The sequence below is a fragment of the Botryllus schlosseri genome, chromosome 4 (assembly GCF_051294905.1).
Source record: "Botryllus schlosseri isolate E-star chromosome 4, Bs_hap1, whole genome shotgun sequence".
Lineage (NCBI taxonomy): Eukaryota > Metazoa > Chordata > Ascidiacea > Stolidobranchia > Styelidae > Botryllus > Botryllus schlosseri.
In genome coordinates, this window is record NC_137239.1 from 439,764 (window position 1) to 465,797 (window position 26,034).

The window sequence follows — 26,034 nt, forward strand, 5'->3', positions numbered from 1 at the left end:
CAATATATTGGGCGTCGATTTGAGCCATATGGTTGACATTTTATCGTTTTCTATGTGGATGCAGCAAAATTTTGGTCAGTAGGCCGGCCGGTTACAAAGGGTTAATGCGCATTCCCAAAACTTCACAGCATTTATTTGAACAGTCATTGCCATGCTTGTACATGAAACCAACTAGAAAGGCTGGATCTGCATAGCTGTAAGCGATGAGAAATCGATCAATATTCCCAGTCCAGCATTTGCAGATTAGAGTTCTCTGACTCCCAACTATCATGGTAAGGCGTCACGAAAATGACCAATATATTTGACCTCTCATGGTCGATATCGATATTTCTAGCATAGTGTAGTGTCAGGCTCTAGCATGAACAGTACAAAACAAAAGATTCACCGCATTACTCAAATTTTTGAGTCAGTCGAAAAGCTTTTTGCGAAGAAATCAATGGTATCAAATTATGGTTTCGTGTAGCTTGAAAAATGGAACAACCCATACTCTTTGCACGATACCTTGAAATTACGGACAAATTTCCGTAACGGCTTGCCAACACAGGACAAATATCGATCTCCTACACAACATTTCACTGTTGACAATTCCAACCAAAGTGCGCCATGTTTACCTTCGAGTATCTTACGCAGCATAGCTTCTGTTCTTTTGACGTCCTGTACGAACGTGGAAAAACCTTCTTCGCCATGTACGTCTATGCTTGTGTTCAAGGTCCTTTAATAGCAAAAATAAAATATTGGTGAATGGAACTAGATAGAAAAAATATGCACTAGTTTCTAACTAGTTGTTAATCTGTGGACTCTTAGCAACCCTAGTTAGTACAACAAACAGAACTCTTGTATCTTCTAAAAAATTGTACATTGAGCTCAGTCATTCCAATTCTTATGAAGGAGGCTCAATATCTTGTGACAAGATTGTTGATATACAAAGTTGCTTTGCTTTCTCTGCTAGAATTAGCATGATAGCTATACACAGTTACTTCCAAATTAGATTGCAATCAGAATCACCGAATCCGAGAAAACTTGGAAATGGAATTCGATTTCGGATTAAAAAGAAACATAACAAAACCGAGGTTGAATTTGATAAGCGCGACAATCGCAAATGTATTTGCAGCAAGCTTGGCGCGTTTCGCACGATACAGCTCTACTTTGGCATTTTCGGAAAAAGCAGAATTAAGATTACATTATGAAACATCCCACAAATCAGATGAGAATTAGATTACTAGGATTTGGCTCCATTCAGTCTAATTATAGAATCAAAATTATATAGTTATCCAACACTGTTCTGAACATAACAACCTAACTAGTGAGAATCTGTTTACCAAACAAAAATGACAGTCTATCAGCATCTAGAAAACAGATCATCTCCACCACCAATACTGTAAAGTAAACGAAAGAACACTTACTCAAGCCTACTGGAGTAGGTGTCAATACATTTCTTCATCTTTGCAAGTAGTGTGAGTATGGATGACGAATCTGGGTCGTCCGAACCGCCGACATGGATGGCGGGCTTGAGTAGAAGTTGGCGCAGAGCGGGGCAAAGCGAAAAGGATCTTATCACGCCGAGAAGCGCACAGTAGAGGCTCACGTGACTGGACATGTCAAGAACTGCAAATAGGTATTAACACGTTTTTTATTTGCGACCACAAAGAATACAATGCCAGTTGTACATCACGTTCAAAATGATTCCTAGGTCATCATTACACTATTAGACAATGTTGTGGTTTGTGTAATGTTTGTGTATTAACGTTGGCGTCGTTTCACTCATACTTATATACAACTAGTCGTGATGCCCCATCGTTATTTACTCGGGTGCCTTGTGTTGTCTTTCTACCCCGCGTTTTGTGATCTACGGCCCTTTTGTTTCACTTTTGCCTGGATCGTGATCGCTCGTCTCCAGTTATTCTGCTGTCAATACATTGATTTCATATTGCCTATTGGAAGCTCGTCGCGTGAGTTGCTGTTCTAAGAAGAACTAGTTCGTAACAGGTTGGTCACGACTTCATAGATGCGTCATTCGCAGTCACGTTCACAGGGTTTTTGCCGCACGTTTCGTATGCTGTAATACGACCTACCGAGGTCTACAGCCTTCTACAGTGGATAATAGCACCGGAACTATCGTTCTCGTTGACAAGTTGACACCTAGTGGCAGTGCTAGAAAAATAATTTCTCACGACTCAACTCGAATCATCAGATTGACATCCGAGTCAGATTGGAGACATCGTGTCAGCCGTGCTACGCATTTGAGTACTTGATTACGAATTGGGCATGAATTGCAATGATTCGAATCGAGTAGTGATAGACTATTCATCAAAGCACTGAAATGATAACCCTTTTTAAAACCAAAACCAAGCTCTTCCTACCCGAATCGTTACGAAGATAGGAAGCCATCGCGGATATGAGACCCGACGCATTCACCAGATCGATGATGGAGTTTGTCAGCTTTTCGTTCCAAGAAATGCATTTTGCAGCGATCGAATCAAAATCATCTTCAGCGCCATCGCACGATATTGCACTTTCGGGGCACACAAAATTGGAGAGAACCTCAAAATACGATTGTTGCTACTTTACTAGTTGCTAACGATCATCCCTGGCGAGCGTCACCCGAAAACAACAAACCTGAAGTTGTCAAAGTAATCATGGTTGGCTCTTCAGAGGAAGCAGAAGTATGTCGCAAGTCCAAGTAATTATTTATTTACAATTAAAAAAGTTATGTATTTTAGGCCGGGTTTTGCCTAAAACTGTCAAGTACCACTGCGGTATAGTAAAATCAACACGGGTAAATAGTGCAAGTATGCGAAACCTAGCGAGCATTGTGAACTGAACTGAACAATAGTAAATATAAAATTTATACAAATTTTACTGGCTATGGTTAGGCTGTCTAGAAAAACGATGTATGTAAAATTTTGCAAGATTCCCACCAGAGGAAGAAAGTTTTGCTCTGCAAAAAGAGTAGGCTAATTACGGTGGGTAAATCATAATAAAAGAATTTGTAGTCATAAATACTATTTGTTTCCAATCCAAGATATTCTACTGCAATAAAATCGCCTCCACTGGTTGCAATGGAGCAAATTTGGTGTGCAGCCATGCAGCCAATAAAAAAACATATATTTGAACAGCCCTACTGACTCACCTCCGTCAAAAACAAGGTGACATATCGGGGCAAAAAATGAGTTTTAAAATTGCAATTACACTGGCCAACAAAAATAAAAATATTTTTTGAGTGCCAAAGATATTTTAATGAGATCCTGGTTGCTTTCACACCTTATTTAACGTCCACTTGCAAAGTAATAATTATCTATATCGTCTGCTATCGGCTCAACGAAAGATATTTTAATGGTTTCTAGGTATGTTTGGGCTGCTGAATCCGAAAATGACATCCGTTTCTCTGAATTGGCTCTACTTTTTGAGATATCGATATTATTTATTTATTTTATCTACTCGTCGTAAATAGAATACTTGGAATTACGCAGATTTAGAATATTCTGGGCGATCTGTGCCTCACTCTGAGGAAGTATCCGACTCGAAGACAAAAAGTGCCCTCGAACTGAAGCTTGAATCACATGTTACCGTGCAAAAGAGAAAGAATTACTTCCGTATTTTAGCCAACAAGATGAACTTTTTTACTGCAAAGACGTCGAAGGGCTTTTACAGAAAATGGAGGTATATGATTGATTAGCTTGCTTTGACAGCTTACTAACTGAACTTTGAGCGTTACGGAACGTAGTGTTTGGGCTTTGACGGCACCTGTTTTTGATTTACAAAAAATTTTTGTTGTTTACCGTTAATATCGCCTTATTTTCATAATATTTGTTGATTTTCACAGGAAACAGGACTCGCGTATGGAGGGCTCTCTTTGTTAACGATTGCGTCTTCAACGATAACGCCGCAGAAATAGACTAATACTGTAAGCACACACTTGAAGAGACAGATGTGAACTCATCGAAGTTGTCGTACATAAAGTGATATTTACCTATGCCAAAATTTGCGTATTTTGAGTACTTTTTCCAAACAAAAATGTGGAATATCTCAAGGAAAGGGCCTATTCGGAAAAACTGATGTCATTTTCGGATTCAGCGACCTAAGAATGCCCCGTAGTATACTAACAGCATTTTACCTATGTCCCAATTTGCGTATTTTTGGCACTTTTCCAACCAGAAATATGAAATATATAAACAAATCGAGTCAATTCAAAAAAACTACTGTCATTTTTGGATTCAGCGACCTAACAATACCCTAAAATCGTTGAAACTTTCCTGGCAACAAATCGTGTGTTGACCAGTGTTATCGCACGACCATGAATATGGCGGCGATATGCGGTTACCTTTATAAACTCGGTCAAGTATCCTTCGTCTTTCATCTGTTTCTTGACCATGTCACCGGCATCCCAGTCGCTAGACGTCGAGCCGGTGCCGAAACCGGTCCCGCGGGCCCAGTAATTCTTCTCGTCGCTGCTAGAAGACTTTTTTTGCGTTGGAGACGGAGGAAATTGCGCAAATATCATCTGCAATGGATGCATGTCAGTAGGGCTGGACACAATGATTCGAGTAATCTTATCTGAAGCGAGTGTTATTGCTAAGGGTTCGAGTCGAGAATGAGAATTCGACTTTCGATACTATTTCCAATTGTGGAATCCTTGAAACCTCGATTGGTGATATTGCACAATACAAAACTTAGCACAAAGCACATTCGTGCAAATGACATATCGCTCAAGTCATCCATCGTCAAAAAGTGTAACGAATTAGGTATGGTCGACAAAATACAAAATCTTCTTTAACGAGATGTAGAAGTGGCATCATAATATTCTTTGAGGTCGGGTAAATGTACATATTTGAACGTTACACGCAATAAATAAATAGATGCCTCACCGATCTCAACATCTTCCCGGTAGTAGATTCCTTGCAGGGTTCGACGTGAGAAAATCTGGAAATGCAAGCCACTAGGATGTGGGTGGCGTTGGACTGGAAGGTCATGGATTCCCGAATGCGGATTCCCGATCGGGTGGAGCAATCGTTGTTTGCCAAAAGACGACGCAGAGTCGCGAACGGCAGCATAGGCAGAGAAGACGCAAGTCGCAGATTGAGAATGGATTCTGAAAATAAGATACATGCAATCTTACATACAAAAATGAATAGAGTTAGTCGTCCAAGTTTGCACTCTTGTAGTCGGTGCAAACAGGCACAATCAACTTGGGTACCGAAAAGAAGTAAAGCGCACAACACTTACTCCCGCCTCCGTCCGTATCGACCCCTAGAGCAATCCTCAAGAGACACCTTGCGGCGTTGGAATCCCTCAACAAACATTCGGCGTACATGGGCAACATCAAGAAGGCCCTCAACGCGGACAACGTGAATGGCGGCACGCACAACTTGCTGCCGGGCTGCAACGGTCTGGTCGACGCCCGTTGCGTGATGGAAGGCATTTTGTCGGGCGACGCTCCTCCAGAATGAAGGAATTCCATGCTGGCTTGGTCGGGGTAATGCTTGTCATAGAGGGGTGGTAGTTCGATGCCCGGCGGTATCCAACTTTTGTCCATCGGCTGGAAGAAATAGTTTGATATTTACGAAAGAATTGACCCTATCAAATGGAGTAGTGTGAGGCAAAATGAGAAATGGGGGAGACTTATCCGGGTAGAGAACTTGACTATACGTATTAATAATATATTCATTCCGTAAATAGATAACAACCCAAAGTTCCAGTTCTAGTTGCCAATTTTACAAAGAGGGCCGTTTTAGTCGTAGATTTAGTTGCAACTTTTGAGAATGGAGTAGTTCCAGTTCAGTTCTAGTAATGACTGTTGAAAATTGAATAGCTCCACTTCTAGTTCTAGTTGCGAGTTTTGAAAAGTGGACAGTTCTATTTCTGGTTCCGGTTGCGACTGATGAAAGTTGAATAGCACTAGTTTTACTTGTAGTTGTGAGTTTTGAAAAGTGGGTCGTTCTAGTTCTAGTTGATTGTTTCAGCCATGGACATGGACAGGGTTGTGATGACTCGAGTCAAGTCCGACTTGAGTCACGATTTTCTGATGGCTCGACTTGACTAGAGTCGAAACTACAAAAGTGAGATTGACTTGTGACTAGGAGCCTCATGGCTTGGTTGCAACCCTGATAAAACTCATCTCTCACTACACGACACTAATCATTACAATTAACAAGATTAACAAGTAAGAAGTAACTGATTACCAATTAACAATTACCACTAACAATTCCGATTTGAGTCATTGTGCACCGTACTAGTTACCACAAAGAAGCAACATAATAGATTTGAGAAAATCACGTCGACATACCCCGTATAAGCAATCCTCATCATCAAATCCAGTCCAATCGGTGATTGAATCATAATATGAAAAAGGACTGGCAGACAAGTCTCCCGTTTTGGAGCGGTCCCGCCCTTTGGCCACATCGTCGGTGGGCGGTGGACCGTCGTCCAGGGTCAAAGAAGGCAAATGACACGCGATCAGCGCCAACCCGTCCAATTGTGCGAACACCTGAATTAAAATTGTCTATTGACGAAACTGCATCGCGAACAGCAAGGTAGCACACTTTTGAATAGTTGGGTAATGAATACGGCTAGGCGATATCAAAGGTTGTAATGACTCGACTTGACTGGGGTCCATGACTATCGACTCATGCGGGCGACTCGACTAAGACACAGGACTTGATACCTGACTTCACAACTAGATACCGTAACTCCAATTGTCCAACTAGATCAGTGGTTCTTAACCTTTTTCCCTCCAGCGCCCCCTTTCAAAAATTATCGTGCTCCAGCGCCCCCCAACTTCATATTGTAAGGAATGTAATAAAGACAATGAGTAAGAGGGAGGGCCGTAACATCACTTCGTCAACCCCCTACAAAAAAGATTGCCTTGCGCACCCATAGAGTGATAAACCAAACTTCTGAGGGCTTCGCCCCCACGAACCCCATAGCGTGATTTCGATGGTCAGCAAAGTTTGTGTGGCCAGGTCGCCCTAGGTACCAAAATTTTCTATAACACAGGAATGAGTAGGTGGTAATTACATATATAAGTCGCTATAAACTTTTTATCCTCTCAGCCCATGTAATCAGGTTTACCAGTAGCGCTGAGTGAGCTGTTGTATAGGAAAATAAAGGGCACGTAATTAATAATTAAACATATTCGGGCGTGCCCGTAGGTACAATTATTCGTTACCAGAGCCGTAACAGCACTGCGTCAGCTCCCCCCCAAACAACGTTCGTCCTGGGCCCCCATCGGGTGATAAACCAAACTTCCGGAGGACTTGACCCCCAGACCCCCATATGGCTGTCCGCTATTTGCTGATACTAGGTATCTACATTGGGTGACCATTTACTGAGGCAGCTATTCTCGCCTAGACGCGCGACACGCGAAAAATTTCACTAATTAATGATTGAATTGGTCAATATGATAGGGAATTGCATGTGAATTGAGATCAATTTTTATCCTCTCTTTGCTCACGTAAACAGATTTACCGGTAAAGCTGAGTGATGTGTGCTGGAAAAGGTAGGACCCCTCAATAATAATTATACATCTTCGGGCGTATACCCGCTGGCAGGAATGAAACGTCACTTCGTCAGGCCGCCGAAAAAACTTGGGTCTTGGGCTCCCATAGGGTGATAAATCAACCGCCCCCCATCACGTTGTTCGCTTTTGCCACGGAATCAGCTGTACTGTTCAGCGAGCCAGTGCGAAGCGCGGAAACTTTCGATAATTCATACTAAAATCGGTCAGTAAGATCGGGGATTGCATATATATTGCTATCAATTTCTTGTCCTCTCTGCTCACGCTACCAGATTTACCAGTAGAGCTGAGTGAGGTGCAATGTTCCCTCTAAGCTGCGCACGTGCGCAGTGCTGACATGGTCTCTGCGCGTAGAAAATCTACGTTGTGCACAGGGATATATAGAACTTCTATATATTCCTGGCTGCGCACAACAAATCCGTAGTTATGACCTTTTTTTCGTCGTTACGCACTGAGTTGTTGAGTGTGCACAGACTCATTAAAACTTAAAGCGAACATTGAGAGGTGTCTTGGAAACTGTAGGACCCGTAACTATAATAATTAAACATATTCGGGCGGGTGAACCCGTTGGCATGACTTCGTTGCATGATGTTATTTCGTGACCTCCTGTCTGCAATATCAACAAAATATAGAATCGCCCAACAGGGATATTGCCCAACAGGAATATCCTTGACGCCCAATTGTACTAAACTAGAAGACGCACACGATTTCAAATTGGTATTTCTTCACTGGCATATATTTTTTCCCTCACAGATGGAATTCGTTTTCTGGGGTTCAGATTGGCAAGACAGGAAGATTCGGTGCCAGTCATTTAGGCACCCATGGACAATTAAACCTATATGTATTTTGAAGGCTATATATAACAAAGTTTTCGGTGTTAATTTGCTCTGAATACTCATTAAGGATATGTCCTATCACCACATCATCTACTGCGAAGCCATTTTTCTTCAGCGCCCCCCTGAGCCCAGCGCCCCCCATTGCGCCCCCTGAGCGTTTCCGCCCCCTTCAAAATCGCCAGCGCCCCCTGGGGGGCGCTGGGGGCAAGGTTAAGAACCACTGAACTAGATTAAACCGAGCAAAATGCCAGTAATCTAATTGTAATGTAATTCGTGAAACCTTTCATTGTTCTCAATCTAATTGTAATTTATGAAATGTTTCTATGCTCTCATTGTAATTCCAATCTCATTTCTGTTTTTGTGCAAATGCCTCATGAGAACTGCATAGTGCGGAACGAGCCAAGCTTGCTGTACAGATGTTTGCCATTCTCGTGTTAATCAGATAATGATCATATGATGGGTGAAAACGGAACACTTATGTCTCTTTTACTCTTTAAGAAATCGCGTAGACTTCTTGGAACAACACCGTCATCTCTCTCACCTAAGCTTTCGAAGTAGCTCGGATGGTTAAGCTGCTGTTGCCTGACTACGGCGACATATTGGGCGTCGCTTCAAGTCCCGCTGTTCGCAATCATGAACATTTTGGTGCAGGCATGGTAAGGGAGGCTGACCGCGGTAGTAGGTTCAAGACATAGCAGATGAATCTTACCTCCAAGATTGTGTTTGAGTGGTCTTTGATTTCATCTGCATGACCCGCGGTATGGTCCTGAACACCAAAACCAAATTTTTGTCAATGTAAAAAATGGACAAGATCTTCACTTACGACGCTTGGCCCAGCTGTCTTACTATGGCAGTTTACTTCCGCAGACGATGGCACGGCCTCCAATTTCACCCGGTTCAAGAACAAGGGCACCTTTTCAAACTGCAAGAAGAAAAAATGAGTAATGGCATGCATGTAAAAGATGTAAGATGATGGGATGGCCGATCATGATCGGATTCGAAATAGGTTAACATTTGTCGCGTTGAAATGAGAAATTCATATTTCCAGAAGTTACATATGTCAGGTTGCATATGACTGTACATTAGGGTTGTTTAAAAAAACGATTTGAAAATTTTACTAGCTACCGGTACTCGATAAAATGGTTAGGTTTGCTAGAAAAACGCTGCACGCCAATTTTAGCTCAATTCCAACCTGTAGAAGCGAAACTGGAGTTTTACATTCGTTATAAAAAAAATGTCTGAAAATACTGGTTTGTCACAAACCACCTTTGGTCACGATTAGGGCTGACAAAAAATGGACTACTGGCACTTCTACATCGCATGAAAGATAATTAGGTAATTTTTGATCAAGCCCATTTCATTGCACTTTGCGACAATGCCGTAGGTTGATCCTGGCTTCACAGATATTTCGTTGTGTAACTTTGCACTACATGTTTTGTATGCTGCGATATGACCAACTGCGGCATCAGTGGAAAATAGTATCAAAATTATACTTCACTTTGATATATCAACTCTTCGTGGCATGGAGTACACGATTTCAGTACTCGAAAACTTAACCCTCCAACGCGAATCATTCCGCTCTGCCTCAGTTGTTATAAACACACACCTGATATCCGGCCGCAATCTCCAACAACGATGTAGTAAGTGTCGGCTTCACAATGTGCAAGTCCTGACACACAATACTTATTGTGTCCGACACGCATTCCACGTGTTCCGTCACCAAACCGCCGTACATTTTCATCATCTGCAACATGATTGATCCAGAACAGTTGGAATTGACAGATGCCAAAACGAGGAATGATTTCCAAAGTAAAACAACCAATACAGCGACCAAAACGTCAAGATCATATTTGCAGACATTTGAATAGAGGCCTACTATTCTTCACTTGAAAAGCTTTTTGCAATCCTTCAATATACAATAATTGATTCGTGTCTTGCTATAGCAATGGAGATGCGATTGCAGTGTATTGAAGTTGGAGTAGTATATAAGTACTTTCTCGACAAAATCCAAGTTGTAAAAGGAAGTAGTTTTGCATGGCCAACTTTCACAGCATAGCTCTGTTTAGAGACTGCTACGGTGCTACTGTTGAATATTAATTATAGAACTACCAGGGCTGTAACCAAGTCAGAAGTCAACCTACCTTTCATAGTTTTGACTCGAGTCAAGTCAAATCATTTTCAATTCTCCGCCGAGTCAAGTCCGAGTACAAGACAGTGTATTAGGACTCGAGTCCGAGTCCAAGTCATTGTGTTGACTACTCAAGTTTCTATTTAAAGTCTTGTTAAACCCACTTTTTACAACTGTTTCGTGATATCGAATGGTTCGCATTTAAAATGCGCTAATTTTCCTCACGTAGCCGTTTCTGGTCGCATTTTCAAGTCCCAGTACCAATAGGCGAAATCCTAATCGTGTGGTCACTTTAGTATTCTTCGAAATGACAATGAAATGTCGGTCTTGGCCGTCTGAGTCTCGAGTCATATGACTTGGTTCGAGTCATGAGCAATGACTCAAGTCAAGTCAAGTCATCAGAAAATCCGTACTAGAGTCGAGTCATTACTTGCAGTGATCTCACACGTGAACTAAACAGTTGGATTCGACAAAAATCCTTTTTTTGAACCACCCTGCCGTTAATATTGCGACTCAGCGTTACCTGAGATTTTCTCTTGTCCTGGGCTTGTTTGCCGGACATGCGGGCCGACATCAACCAACCCTCCAACCCATCGGTCGGCTTTGGCATCATCTTCTTCTGGTTAGGCTCCAACATGGCAGCATAACTGGACATGGGTACGCTGGTCGCGGCGCCAGGCACAGGCGGGACTTTGAATGGTGTTACATTTGGATGTACGATAGGGTTTAAGATCTGGGTTAAAGTAAAATCAGATTAGGAAATGTGGAAAAATATCACAAGGTTGTCATGACTTGAGTCGCAATTTACCATCGACTCAACTTGACTCGATTGACCTTCCTAAAAATGGAAATTGACTCGACTTGTTTCAGTCAGCGTGTGTGGCGACTCGACTACCTGTAGCTATCATTTCAATTTCAATCTAATTTGTAAATAATTGCGCAGATATAACTCTGATCCTCCTCCAATTAGAAAAAAAAAACTTTTTAGCAGTAATTCTAATTTGAATCTAATTTGAGCAAGTAACAGAGAAACAACCAACAGCCTAACTTTCACAGTATGGATTGGCGGTTATTAAAAATTGAATGAGACGAAAAAAAAGAACAGAAGCTACGCAATTCGACACAATGCCACCGACCCTGAAGAAGAACATAATCTAAATTACCTTGGTCTTTTTCTTGTAGATTTTCTTGCGGACATCTCTTTCTGAACATAAGAGGACACATCTTTTCATCCTAATGATAGGAATAACCTACTATTTCCGATATATGGAATTGTAAATACGAAATAGGGTTATTCCACTGTTTCACACAACTAACTTGATGCCAGCATCTGCGTAGAGCCAGAGACATTCCAAATCGTCGATTAGGCCTACTAGTCTGTTACTACAAGCGAGTGATAAGCTGGATGACAAGCATGATATAATAGCAACCATTTTGACATAGATATTGACAGTGTATTGGACAAGAGATTCATTCACACACACATTCACACTACTAGATTTTCAAAACGCGCAACTAGAACTATAACTATTCAAAAAATTCCCAACTACGACTACCCTGTTTTCTTAACTCACAACTAGAACCAAAACTAGAGCTACTCACTTTACAAAATGTGAAAATAGAAGTAGAAATAAACTACTCAAAAAACCAGCAGATGAATGACAGTTAAAAAAAAGTCTCTACAAGTCTGGATTGATAGCAGAAAGACACGAACATCAATTATTAGATTTCCCAGAAATTTTCCTTCATTAAAAATAGTAATTAATGCCGCTGTCCTAACATACGACAATACAGCATAAAACTGCTGACCTGTGATCGCAGAACGAACATCTGCAACGAGGGAATCCACGCCCGCAGTTTCCACATAGTTGGAACGACCGAACCCATACATAGGATGGTTCATTGTGAGGCTAACAAGAAAAAGAAATGCATTTTTGAAAGACACTAAACCCATGCTTCTTAAAATGTAACAATTCGTAAGCCACTTTGCAAGCCAGTATTATCATGCGACCCACCCACCATTTGACCGACTTCCAAATAGAACAAGTTAAGCTGTCAGCGTTGAAAATATTTGAATTCATTATAAAAAATTATTTTCCGAATTTTACTATCCACCCCACGGAATTGACAAGTAGTCCAGCAAAGCAATACACAGCAAATTTGGGTCAATTCCAATTGGTAGAAAGCTAAGTTATTCAAGTTGACAATCTTGTATTTGAAAAAAATAGTAATTAATGTGGGTAATCCAAGAATTATTATTGAAAAACTCGAATAGCTTCACTTCTACAAGCTGGAATTGTGTCAAATTTGGTTTTAATGGTTTTTGTGGGATGGCCAGTAAGTTTATTTTTTCAGTATTTCATATTTTTAAAAAATGGATTGAAAATTATCAAACTCTAATAGCTGCACTGCTACTCGTTTAAATCGAGCGAAATTGGGTGTGCCACAACTTTTTTGCCAACCATACAATTTCAACTAACATGCAATACATGCAATTTATCATCAATGTGGACGTTAAGCCAGCATATAATACATATGATCAGACCAAGTTTATGATCGATTCGCTCAGAAAACATCTAGAAATGCCTGAAAATGAGATTTACCTATCTTCGCGGCTCGCTGGTTGGTAAGCACTACACGACACAGTATAACGTGTTACGATAAGAACAAGGATGTCGCTTACTTCCGGTTGAGTCGAGTCAAGCTGGAACATAGTGCAGCTCCCTCCTTGGCCTCAACGTGAATGGTGACCTCTTCCACTTCCAGAATCACTCTCAACAAGAGAGATCGCGCAAATCCCGTGAACGTGTTGGAAGATAATCTCTTTGCATTAGCACTGCACAATAATGACAAACACCATCAGGTCATATTGGATTGAATTGGAATTGTGAATCACGGATAAACGGACGGTATAAAAGGTAATCTATCGTATTAAGCAGTATACCCAAGATGCAGCTCTTGGTTTCAAAAAGGTGGGTGACCCCCCGATTTACACGAATGAGGCTAGCACTTTCTCCTGTGTTGCACATATTGACTCCAGTCAAGTCTTGTTACTCGATTTTTGGAGGTGACTCGAGTCGAATTGAAGTCAAATCGAATATTCGAAGTACGAGGCATGATTCGAGTGCTACTTACTTGGAATAAAACAAAATCAGTCTACATAGATTACCGGGTAACTTGAAATTGACCCGAGAACGTAGCTTCGAGTCAAGAGTCAACCCGCATTTCCGAAACCCCGAAAAGTGGTTAGAAGCATATCATTTCAATACTCGGAAAGATCATTTCCCACTATTCGACTCAGTCCAAGTTATCGCAAGGATATGAATAAGCTTCGACATCAAGTTAATAATCGATCTTATTGACCGATGCATGTAGAATTGCTACGGTATACAAAGTTTCAAAGGGACGCCGGGCAAAAAATTTCCAGGTACAGATGCAAAACACAATCCTTGTAGTCACATGAATGGTAGCCGTTGCTGATTATGGCGAAGGCTCTGCATTAAAATTTCACACTTTAATAAAAGTATATTCACAGCGTAACGGTGAGACGGTGAAACCTTGAAAGCGACATATTTGGCATTTTTTTACTTCACACTTTTAGTTAATTGAAAAAATGCATTCACCTGATGACATTGCAGATTGCCCTGGAAACCACTCCGCGGTTTCTGACATTGCACTTGCATATTTGCTTCAATAAAGTAATGGTGGATCCTTGAAGATCCAAGAGTAAAGAAACGGGAAAATGGCAAAGTACGGTGTCTGAAACAGGCACAGTTTATAATCGACGATAAAAGATTTAAAAAAATATCATGAAGATATTTTCAACTTTTTTTCAATTTAACACTCAATTTTGAGAGAAGTAGAATAGGAAAGCCGGTAATGCGCTCAAGTAGAAGTTGTTGTAGCAGCATCAACCTTTCTACTCAAGTACAAGTAGCGATTTTCAAGACATGCCAAAACTACTTAAGTGGGAAATATATTATCTGTAAAGTGCTCAAGTAATTAGTTTCTAAATGAAGAGGTTCTTGGAGGTACAGAACTTCAATATACAATTGATTGGTACATTCATATTGTGATGATTGTATACGATTGTAGATATACAACGTTCTTTCCAATTCTCTACTGGTTGCTGACGATTACCCCTGACGAGTGTCAGCCGAAAATATTCGGGTTCATTTCCAATATGAATATACTATTCAATAGTTTCTAGATGTAGACTTTGTGGAGTTAATCGGAGAGGCCTACTTTTTAAAATTGCCAGATATCTCTCACAAGTATAAGAAGAGGTTTAAAATAATACCAATATTACTTCAAGTAGAAGCAGAAAAAGAAATATCTGAAAAGTACTCAAGTAGGCCTGGTTTCAAAATTTAAATTTGGTCAAGGGGTCGCATAGTAGCTACTTTTTGAAATTGTGTTACAAGTACCAGTAGGCTGGTGATTTAAAATAAGACCAAGAGTACTTTATGTAGAAGTAGAATAGGAAAGCAGAAACTGTACTAAAATAATAGGCTTCCAAAAGTAGATTTGGTCAAGGGGTCGTGTGTTTTCAAATCTTATTGTTAAGAGTGAAAGCTGATTACATTAGATCGATTTTTTGACACAACAAGTCCAAATTAGGTCATAATTGTGGCGTTAGGTCGAAAAACGTCAAAAATTTTTTTTCAACCTGCATTTTGTTTTATATCATGGATTTTATACTGTCGTTGAACTTATCATTTGACATTTTACAGCTTGTAGCCTACTTTATAGGCCTGCCGTTGTAGATGGCCCATTGTCTGCGCATTACGAATCGTGAACATTCAAATGAAACAGATAGGTTGGGATGGTGTATGCTCAACATACCGCAATATCCAAATTGAAGCAAGACTGCATGGGCAATCTGGGCATTGGTTCTTATATGAAGAAGCGCATGATGAAAAATTGTGATGTCGACAACATTGCCAGAACGAAGCAACACGGTTTGTCGCCAGCAGTGTACGCACAACTTGAGTGTTGTCAGCCAACAACTGCTGCTGTTGAACGTTCTTTCTCCATTCTTGGCAAGCTACTTAGTAAGGATAGACATTTTCTACCCGAGGAGGTATGAAAGTATCTTTCGCTGCGCAATGGAAATTTTCAATATTTCTACCATACTGTGTGTTGTAGCTACTGGAATTCGTCATAATGCCAGATTTCGTAAAAACATAGTTTTTTCATGTTAAAATTTGTCAGTTCTGAAGCAAAAAAGCTTTTTTCGGGCCCAACTACTTAGTAAGGACAGACAGTTCCAACCACAAATAAAGATAAGTACGGTAGTGCAACTAAAATAAGATAAGTAATACTTCTAACATCATGTGTGAAAACACCTAATTTGCATACGGTAGGTGAAATTTGGTCAAAACTAAGATTTTCAAGGTCAAATTTTTGATTTTTTTTAGATCAAAATCTTCCGTTTTTTAGGTAAAAAAATCGTCCGACAGATTATATATCATAAAAACAGAGTGTGCGCGTTACCTAAATTTTCCTTTTGCGTGAAAGAGTACATGATGTGGTCCACCGTCTTCAGTAATACTTTCCAACATTTGGATCCTTCCTCTGATCCCAGCCATTGCTGCACCGCACATATACTGGCCAGCGTGCTGTGATATGGAATACCAGAGAAGTCGGTAAATTCGCAATAAAGTGTAGTATTGGTACTGTTCATCTCCTTCTATTGATAGCATGGCCAATAGGTTTGTTCAAAAATCACCCACATCATTTATTCAGTTGTGTAACAGTTGTGAACAGCCGAAAAGCTTTTAGCGAATAAATTACCAATATCAAGTTATTGTTTCACGATAGTTCTGTGCTTGTATGGCTTGTAACGAACTATGCATAGCGAATTTGGCTCAATTCCAACCATGTAATGCAAAGGTATTTGTGTTTAACATTTCTGATTTGAAATCGTAGTATGTACGGTGGGTAGTTCCATAATTATCAATCGAATTTGCCACAGTAAGCACGAGTTTTTTTGAAATCAAAAATCTTGTACTCCAATAACTGCGCTTCTAACAGATGGAATTAAGGAAATTTTTCAACCAAAGTAAAAGTTTTACCATATAGCCCGTAAAATTTGAAAAACCGTCATTTTCGAACAACCCAACACTACAAAATTTTATTATTGAATCGACTGCAATTGGATGTGATAATAACACGCAATTATTTCACCGAATAGGCCTACGCCTCTCACCTGAAAAACTCAACAACCGGTATGAGATTATTGCAAGTAACTTCCATACTTCTGCCGGGCAAGTTAAAATCCTCTCCAGACTCGAGCAAGGTACAGCAGTAATGTTGGAGGCCATTTGCAAACAGATGAATGATTCCTTGCTCCAAGAGGACCTTAATTGTATTTGAGAAACCGCTTTGAAACACAGCACCTTATTTCGCGAAAGAACAAAACTGTTAACAAAGAGTATTTAGGAATGTTTTCCATGCTCAAATTATTACTGATTTTCAATACTTTTCACAAGATTTGACTGTACATAACTCCAACGGAGGTACATAAATTCAATATACGATCCAATAATCTATTCATTTGGAAATAAATGTATTCAGTTACTGTGATACTTTTGACCAGTTATTACCATTTCATTTAGAAAAGTGACGCGAACTGCATGTTTTGAAGTCTCTACTAGCTGCTGACGATTAGACCTGACGTGTTTCAGCAGGACATATTCGGGTATATTTTATTCAACAGCATACATCCACAGAACGAATCACGTATACACATACATTGACGGCTCCTTCTGTTTGGGATGCAAACGCCAGGGTTTCGATCTGGTTACTTGTCAGACATGGCACGGTGGAATTTGCATTGTCGAACCCTGGAAACAAAAATATGACAGAAAACACATTTCATAACCATTACAGAAGAATTTTTAATCAGATTTCTAGTGGACAGGACATTGTTCGAGAGAAAGTTTATTTCCAACATCTGCGAAAATACTGAAAGTGACTTAGTGACCAGTGATACGTCCATTATGCTATCAAGTCAACTGGTCATATTAGCCTTTAAGGTATTACTCAGACCTATATATTATAAATATAGATAAGGGTTGCGATCAGCGATCACCATTAAAATGTGAAATTGCCAAAATCACCCATGAATTGCAGGAGTGCATAATAACGTGCCAAATTGACATGGCACAAGGAACACAAAAGCCAATCCAGGGCATTCTTCAAGCGTGGGATGGCATTCACGTGCGAATGTATGTTCGAATTTGCTTTCGACGCCTGTAGAAAAAGTGAAAAGTAGATGAGAATGTAAATTGTAAAATACACTATAATATCAAATTTTCAAATGGATGCAACCGCCATTACAGAAATACATAATAATGCTACCAACCTAACGATAACACATACAAATATCAAAATACTGCATACTAAAATGCACAATAAGGCTGTTGAAAATTTTTTTTTCCTGAATCTTGCTGGCCCTGTGAATAAATCGGCCGGTTGCATTAAAAAACCTCACACCAAATTTGACTCAGTTCCAACTCGTATAAGCAGAGTAATTTGAGTTTTTCTTTGATAATTCTGGGATTATTTTTGATCGATGGATAATCCAAGAATTATCATCGAAAAACTGTGTTGAAAAATTGATAAAATATGAAGGGGTAACTTTAGACATCACATTTTCATATATTGATCTAAAGGGGAGCATGCTGATATTTCTACCCCAGATCAAGACTAGTAAGAGGTATCTGCTGCCAAGTTGTGAATCTATGGCTCACCTGGACACCTGCTATCAATGTTTGGTTGTAAGAATTTTAATAACCACCAATTTTGATGAAATTGACCAACGCCGTTAATCTATCAATGTTGGGTCAAGTTTATCTGGTAGTGAAAAGAATGCACCTTTTATTGGGACTACTTGTGGTACCGTTGCCTCATGAAAAAGAATTGCACATTCAGCGGCAACCCTTATCCATCGATAACCATCCAAATGTTTTACTGCTCAGTGTCCAAAGTTACCCTGGTTTACGGTAGACTGTGAAATTGGAAGAAAAATTCATCTTTGAACAGCCCTAATGTAAACGGATTATCAAAAATAGGTAACCACCCAATTATGAAATAGTACCAAACAGGAACAAGTTAGCGGAAAATGGTCATAGTTCTAAGATTAAGGTTTTCTAGAAAAAAAAACATAAATTCGATTCTAATTAAAGTAAGAGCATAGAAACATTTCACAGATTTGAATAGAATTACGTAACTGCTATTTTGCTGAAATTACTCTCAACTATACAACTACAATTCTAAGGTCCAGGGATCAAGTGCAAAAAATGCATTCCAACCGTATGTCCACAAGTCTTACCTGTGACCAGTTATAAACAGCCTCTGTGAGTTGAACAGAAGCCAAATGTTTGACACTCTCCAAATGCGCGCATTGCCAGAGTCCACAAGATATCGCGTGCACGAGATCCACATTCACCGACGTAAAATTGAACCGACTGATGGCCGCGTGTGAGCATTCAGCAATCCAATCCATCATCTTCATCAGGCTAATATAGAGATTCACGGTAACGGCAGCAAATTGCGGCGATATTTTTCAAAATAATCTACCGTAAAGGCAACTGGTCATCATTGCGTCTGCTCAATTGATAGATGGTTTCCGTCAATGCTTTCATACTTTCCGTCGTTGATTCGTTACATATCACTTCATACCTGAACAGAAAATTTATCATTGGAAATGGTAGTTAGTGACCTGTCAGCGTTGCTACTCCATTGCCATCATTTCAATTTAATTAAATGTAGAGGTAACTATTTTCAAGACAGGTCACAACTTCTTCTAGTAACGTCGTTCATTTCTACTCCATTACAAGTAGAAGCGGCATTTCCGTGGCAACGAGAATTATTTAGTCTACACTGCTCATAATGGCTGGTCGAAAATAACTAATTTTTATTCAATTTCACTGGTTACTGGATAAAATTGCTAGGTTGGCCAAGAAAACTCTGCATACGAAATTTGGTTCAATATTTTTTCAAATCAAAATTTTTTGGCTGCAATAACTTGGCTTTCATGGGTTGGAATTGAGCAAAATTTTACAAGCAGCGTTTTTTAAGCCAACCTCACTATTTTACTAAGACATTTTCGAACAGCCCTACAGTGGTCATGTCATAGCTGGCAGAAAAGTAAGGAACTCAAACATGAACTAATTTCAACAGGACAAGGTTTTTGCGTTGCACTGGGGTTTGATGTAACTTATATCATAATTTAAAAAGGCAGTTTTATGAAACCGCCAAATTTGACAAGGAACCTCACAGAGCAGAATTTGGTTTTGAAAGGCACGGTTGTAACCTAAAGTCACAATTTGACTCATTTCGAATTCACCACAGAGTCAAGCCCAAGTCAGGGAGCAACAGATCGAGTCCGAGTCATCATGTTAGTACTCGAGTCGGAGACCAAGTGATCGTGATTACTGTTTATGATAGAGTGCTAGTGCTGCAAGACTCTCGGGTGATAACAAAGTCCTAGGATTCATAATATATCTTATTATTCAATCAAAACAAGTTCATTAAAACAGATAAAAGACAGTTTCTGGGCCTATTTTCCAAGTATCGGTCATGACACACGACACTTGAAACATTCATATAGGATATCACGAGTCATAGAAGTAAATTGAGAAATTGACTCTAACAAGCCGAGTCAGTTTTATTTTCAAGAAAATGACTCAAGTCCAGTCAATTCAAAAAATACTTGCGATTAGAGTCATTACAGCTCTGTTCAAATAGGCTTGCAATGAAAAACATTCATCTCTCACCGCTGGATGCCATCTCCATGCAGGATGCAATCGATCAGTTTTGAGGAATCCACGACTGACGCAATTCGAAGCAAAATGGACTCGACCTGAGTGACGATATTGGCGTGGGCCTCCGATTTGAGCAGCTTGCAGAGTGTCGGTATAAATTCATCAGACGCTGACGCCGTTTTCACAATCTTCAAAGCATAATAGACAAGGCTACGGCGGACCAAAAGTGGATCTTACGGTATGTTGGGCAATCTAACACAACCTTGGTGTTATGGTTGTTCAAAAAGTTGATCCTTTTCAAATTTCAGAGGAGACTGGTTTATTGTCAGGTTGCCTATCAAACGATGGAAATGATATCTAGCGAAGCGAACTTCGTGGAGAAGAAAATTTTGGATTGGAAATGAATTGCAATTACGGTGGGAAAATCCGTCATACTTTTCAATTTCATTGGCTACTTCTTGAAGCTGTCTAGTTGCTTTAAAAACGATTTTTCAGTAATTTAACAATTTTTTGGAGTAGCCAATAAAATTCGAAACCATTTTATTAAAACTAAATAGCAATTTTCTACTGGAATGACACAGCTTGTACACTGTACACAGTACAGGCTTAGAATTGAGCCAAATTTGATGTGTTACGTTTTTCAGGCAACCTAACAATTTTATGGGGCAGTCAATAATATTTGGAGAAAAAGTGATCTTGGAATAATGCACGTATCCTCACCACAGAATTGCAGTATCTTGCGCCACAATAACGTAACTGTAAGTCCGTGAAACCGGTATCAAAACATGTGCAGACCATCCTCACCTCTTTCGTGACAAACTCATCGTCCATAGAGACGAAATGATGCAGAAACATGATCCAAATGGTGGAGGAATCGTCAGATCCGGGGACATGATTTTGAGGTAGATCAGCTACGTTTTGTTGAGCTAGCAAAGACGACGGTTGGTAATTTGTAAAATCCGGGGCACCCAGCACTGCGATTCGAGACAGCCCTGGAAACAGAAACAAACAAAATTCAATCAAAAATCTTACACACACTATAGAACTGGGTGGTTCCGTAAGCCCCCTTACCCAACAATGTAGGGAGCCCGTGACTAATAAAGCCTGGATTACAGGTTAGTGTAGAATTATCCGTGTTCAATTAGTCCATGTGACTATTGTGATATGTATTGAATACTGAAAATAAGACTGAATAAGAACATGAGTCAAAAATAGGGACGGAACTTTCAAGTCAATATAGATTATAGTTGCAGTTTTAAGATTGGTATTTCATGGACCCTTGGAAAATGGTTTGCAGAGCCAAGATCAAGGATCACTGGTACAGAACGATGAGAAATTCAAGATTGATGTAAAATTCTGATTTCAATGAGGTATCTATCCACATAAAGGTTTTAAATGCAATTTTTTAAGACAATTGTGTATTCAAGACTATTACCAAAACAGAAAAGTAATTATTATTGAAAGCGTAAATACACAACTGTAACAATTGACAAGACTCCCATTAAAACACGCAGCCATTTAAAGTACAGCAAAAATAAGCACGTGGCAATCTAGAACAGAGGTAGGCAAATTTTGAACGTAATATTATGACAGTTCACCGAAATTTGAGCATGACAATAATAAATGAATTGTCTGAAAAGTACTCCTCGAGTCTACAAGTACGTTTGGCTTTACACGCTTGTCGCATCATGCAGCAATATAACGATAACATCTCACCGATGCAGGAGCTATCCGCCGGTTTCTTGAGCACGAGACGTAAACTGCACACGATATGTTCTGAGGCGGGGACCAGCACAGTGTCCCCATTGGCGGAGGAGAGAATGGGTGAAGATATCGGGTGGTAATCCAATTTGTGCGTGGATCCGGACTGGTTCACCTCCAGTATGATCGCGGATGGGCTTACTGAAACGGATATTCATAGTCATCATGGAGGGAAAGTCATAAATTCATACTCAATTACTTCTACTTCAACTATAATAGAGAATAATTCCGTAGTTGCACACCACAAATGGTTGTTTGAATATACTTTTTCACTGTAACTTGCAAATCTCACACTAGTTTTGCATGTTTTATGATGCATTTCATGGATGAAAATTCACTATACTGCCTCCATATCCTATAGTTCAAACCTGGCTTGTTGCCATTGTTACATTACCAATTACATGGTTTGCGACACTGCGTTCTTCACAATATCAAATTTTGTGAAAATCAAGTTTTTCAAAGTTAAAAAATGTCGTTCGATCGTTTGATTACTGTTCTCCTCTTCTCCATTCTTGCCAGACTAGTTGCCAAGGACAGAACGTTCAAACGAGAAAATGTAGAAAAGTGAAATATTTCGGACCATGTAGTACACGATTTGTTTATGCGTCAGAATTTTGTGAAAATCAAGTTTTCAATGAGAAAACATCAAGATGTTCAATTTCTGGGTCAAAATTGCACTAATAATGACCAACAGATTCGAGTTTTGATTCGTTATATACTACAATTCCAAGGAATGCTGTAATTAGGCATTAAGAATACATATTGTCCACCCATACGCACACACAAGTTATAAACTTACCTCCATATCCAAGAGAAGTTGGTACAATCTGCACCCTTCTAAGGAGGAACGCAGTCGGGAAATTGATGGTCAGGGTCACCCAATCCACGTTGTCCAGGTAGTGATAGGACCAGACAGGAGTTCGGGCGCGTCGGTGTAGAGACTTGGATTTTAAAAGCCCATCAGGGGGTGTAGCGGCGGGGTCTGAACATTCCATCGATGCTGGCAAGACAAAGGATGGCTTCACTTTATGAACATGATTGCGTTGAAAAGTCACACGCTTCCATTAGCGCAGAAAAAAAAACTTCCTGTTATGCACAGAAGTGCTTCTCATGGCTTTTTTCAATTTTACCAGCCACTTGAAAAAATTGTAATTGAAATTGTTATTCCAACACGTAAATGCATAGCTAGAAGACATGAAAATTTTGGATTGAAAAATGTTCATCAAATTCTACTTGTGAAATTATTTTGTCTAAAATACCGATGTATAAACAAATTTGGCTCGATTCCGGCCAGTAGAAGCAAAGCTTTTGGTGTTCCAATTCGAATTTAAAAAAAAATTGTAGGGTGCTTATGATAGGATATTATTTCATTAGTAAATAAACAGTTACTCAAATCAATACTCCTGTTCTCAAATTATGTAATCAACTGGTTGCGCAAGTCTGGGGTCGCCACCCTGTTCATGTCTTCACGACTTGAAGCTTGGGAATTCCTACACCAACCACATGCGAAATATCAGACGTCATTGTCAGATATTTACTAATAAATAGTAAATAGTAGCCCAAATAAATAGTAAAGAAATATATAATGATATAGATACTAAAATACATAATATGATCTGATATCGAATACGAATCATATTGAAACAGCGATTCCAGCTTACCTATTTGAGCGTAATCGAAATCATTCGCCTCTCTCAAAGAAGGCACACGATATTTCCCAGCCGTAGAGATATGGACGCCCTCGGCCATCTGTTGTGCGATATGGAAATTCTGTCCCGTGTTCTTCACTTTGATCAACGACTTGCTCCCTTTCAGAGTGGGCCAATGGGCGTCGTGCTGCCGCAACGGATTGTGGTTGGGTGCAAACGCCGCGGCCCGGTCCGAAGCCGCTCTCAGATACTGCATCATCTAGCGACAGGAAAGTAACATGTCAAAAGCCATTCCATGTTGGGTCATTATTTTCCCAAGGCAGCCAAAAGAGGAGGAGAATAGAATATGGTGAGCCGAATCAAAAGTGTGACATATCAAGTTGATTTATGAATTCCCAAGAAAATGCATTTCTGGCTGATTGAATGCCTACAGGTGATTCTGTTGCTCCAAGCTTGAACGTTCAAAAGAAGAGTATCTTGGTATGGAAGCGCAATATCAAATTGAATCATATCGAAATAAACAAATATACTTGTGGCTGACATTCGTCAGGGGTGACCGTAAATAAGTAACAGAGAATTCGCGGAGACTTTACGGTGCAGAACTGCAGTGTCCAATTGAATAATTGGTATAGAAATGAACATGCCACTCGCTAGTAGAGATTTCATAGCGACGTGATGGAATTTGATATACAAAGTTATTTTGAAATCACTACTAGCTGCTGACAATTACCCCTGACGAGTGTCAGCCAGAAATATTCGGATTTATTTCAATATCAACATATTATTCAGTTGTACATGAATGTAGGCCCTATTTTTTAAATCATAAGCCAGTTTTCAAGACCAGTTCCATAGATCCATGCCATAATTATCCCTTAGGCTTTGCAGTATGACGGTCCATTGTACATTGCACACCATCAAAAAGCTTTACGCAGGCTGCGTTAAACCCAAGATCAAATGATGGTATTTTCAAGACCGCACCAACCTGACACGCTGCGCTTTGCGTAGGATTGGTACCCAGCTTGGAGGAAGAGATGAGATAAGTCACAATCAGATCGAGTCCGCCACCATTCATAAATCCGTTGAGTAAGTCGCCCGGCTTGTTTAGGACGCGCTCCACAAACAAGGATAGTGGGTAGGATATGGCGCACGTGCTGTGAGCCGGCATCTGCCAAATACATTACATCCTTACATGTCATGTATAGATGTTAGATAACTCATTATAGGTAAAAACATAGATTTGTTGAGCTCCATTGAACCAGATATGGCCAAAGTGGATGCTACTCAAGAACAAGCAACATAGTAAATTTCTACTCAAGTCGAAGTAACATGATGCAATTACCCAGTTTTTGCAAATTTTAATTTGGAAAACTGTAACCATAATTTGAATTTTCATCCTATGTGAAGAAAACTGTGCAGCTATCATTCAAATTTGGGAATAAATTGATAGAAATCGTTCTAATTCCAATCTAATATGGAAAAGCTGTGTAGCTATGATTCTAATTCTAAACTGATCTGGAAATTGTTACAGGTATCATTGTAATTTTATGCTACTTTTAGAAAAAACTGTAGCTAACATTATAATGCTACTCTAATTAGGAAACACTTTGTAGCTGTAATTGTACTCTAACTTGAAAAAAAATGCTTAGCTATCATTGTAATTTTAATCCAATTTTGAAAAAATAATGCGAAGCTATTATTCTGACTTGAATCTAATTTGAAAAAGCTGATTGTCCAAGTCTGCTCAGAGTAGAAAATGGCCACCTGCAATCCGAACGAGTCTGCCGGCCCACGGAAATATCTCATGAGCGCGTCCACTTTCATCGATTGATCGTCGGTAAAGGAAAAAAGTGAAGCCAGCCACAGAAAGACTCCGTCAATCACGGTAGTCGCAAAATCATCGAGATCTTGCGCGGTGAGGAGTCTTACGTCATGGACAGGCGGGCTTCTGCAAATAACAGTATTGTGACATAGTTGACATGGTTTCGCAGCCAAAACCCGGCATTACCCAGGGCAACAGTTTTGAACGAAAAAATTCATTGACTTGGTACGCCGATAACAAAAATTCCGCTGGTTTTCTTATATCGCGTCTAGTTTTTTGCTATACGACATATGCTTAAAATATGCAAATTTTCACAAATTTAGCCATATTGCTTTTCCGTACCATACAGAAATCCACACTTTTATCATATAATAAGTTTTAAAGCCAAGGGGTTAATTGATTTATTCGATTACTGGTATCGATGTAGGCCGATGCTTTCACCCAATTTTTGGTTTGAGAATGCAATCAACCGAGGATATTTCATACACGTGTTTGATGCAAGCTGCGGGATATGGCAAGAAAAATATAAACATGGCATCTACTTTACTGAAACTC

The 26,034-nt window shown here is 39.8% G+C and overlaps 1 protein-coding gene and 1 long non-coding RNA gene across 5 annotated transcripts in view; one reads left to right on the forward strand and one right to left on the reverse strand.

The window, feature by feature from the left end:
- Positions 1–26,034, reverse strand: part of LOC145437835 (dual E2 ubiquitin-conjugating enzyme/E3 ubiquitin-protein ligase BIRC6-like) — a 90,013-nt gene that overhangs the window by 7,548 nt on the left and 56,431 nt on the right. For all 4 annotated transcript variants that reach the window (XM_080315141.1, XM_080315138.1, XM_080315137.1 and 1 more), the window contains exons 49-76: positions 25,422–25,605; positions 24,643–24,825; positions 23,673–23,919; positions 22,811–23,011; positions 21,967–22,152; positions 21,055–21,242; positions 20,263–20,438; positions 19,064–19,165; positions 18,816–19,002; positions 17,602–17,734; positions 17,234–17,325; positions 16,689–16,840; positions 15,974–16,098; positions 14,101–14,236; positions 13,161–13,313; positions 12,287–12,387; positions 11,641–11,681; positions 11,001–11,210; positions 9,956–10,093; positions 9,173–9,271; positions 9,059–9,115; positions 6,284–6,484; positions 5,224–5,536; positions 4,866–5,089; positions 4,322–4,501; positions 2,361–2,541; positions 1,404–1,605; positions 612–712 (exon numbers count right to left, since the gene is read on the reverse strand). In XM_080315141.1, the coding sequence (XP_080171267.1) occupies positions 612–712; positions 1,404–1,605; positions 2,361–2,541; positions 4,322–4,501; positions 4,866–5,089; positions 5,224–5,536; positions 6,284–6,484; positions 9,059–9,115; positions 9,173–9,271; positions 9,956–10,093; positions 11,001–11,210; positions 11,641–11,681; positions 12,287–12,387; positions 13,161–13,313; positions 14,101–14,236; positions 15,974–16,098; positions 16,689–16,840; positions 17,234–17,325; positions 17,602–17,734; positions 18,816–19,002; positions 19,064–19,165; positions 20,263–20,438; positions 21,055–21,242; positions 21,967–22,152; positions 22,811–23,011; positions 23,673–23,919; positions 24,643–24,825; positions 25,422–25,605 (4,493 nt within the window). The remainder of the gene's footprint in view (positions 1–611; positions 713–1,403; positions 1,606–2,360; positions 2,542–4,321; positions 4,502–4,865; positions 5,090–5,223; positions 5,537–6,283; positions 6,485–9,058; positions 9,116–9,172; positions 9,272–9,955; positions 10,094–11,000; positions 11,211–11,640; positions 11,682–12,286; positions 12,388–13,160; positions 13,314–14,100; positions 14,237–15,973; positions 16,099–16,688; positions 16,841–17,233; positions 17,326–17,601; positions 17,735–18,815; positions 19,003–19,063; positions 19,166–20,262; positions 20,439–21,054; positions 21,243–21,966; positions 22,153–22,810; positions 23,012–23,672; positions 23,920–24,642; positions 24,826–25,421; positions 25,606–26,034) is intronic.
- On the forward strand, positions 3,192–4,127 carry LOC145437874 (uncharacterized). The gene is made up of 2 exons (XR_013914764.1): positions 3,192–3,660; positions 3,824–4,127. It is a non-coding gene; the product is annotated as an uncharacterized LOC145437874 (long non-coding RNA).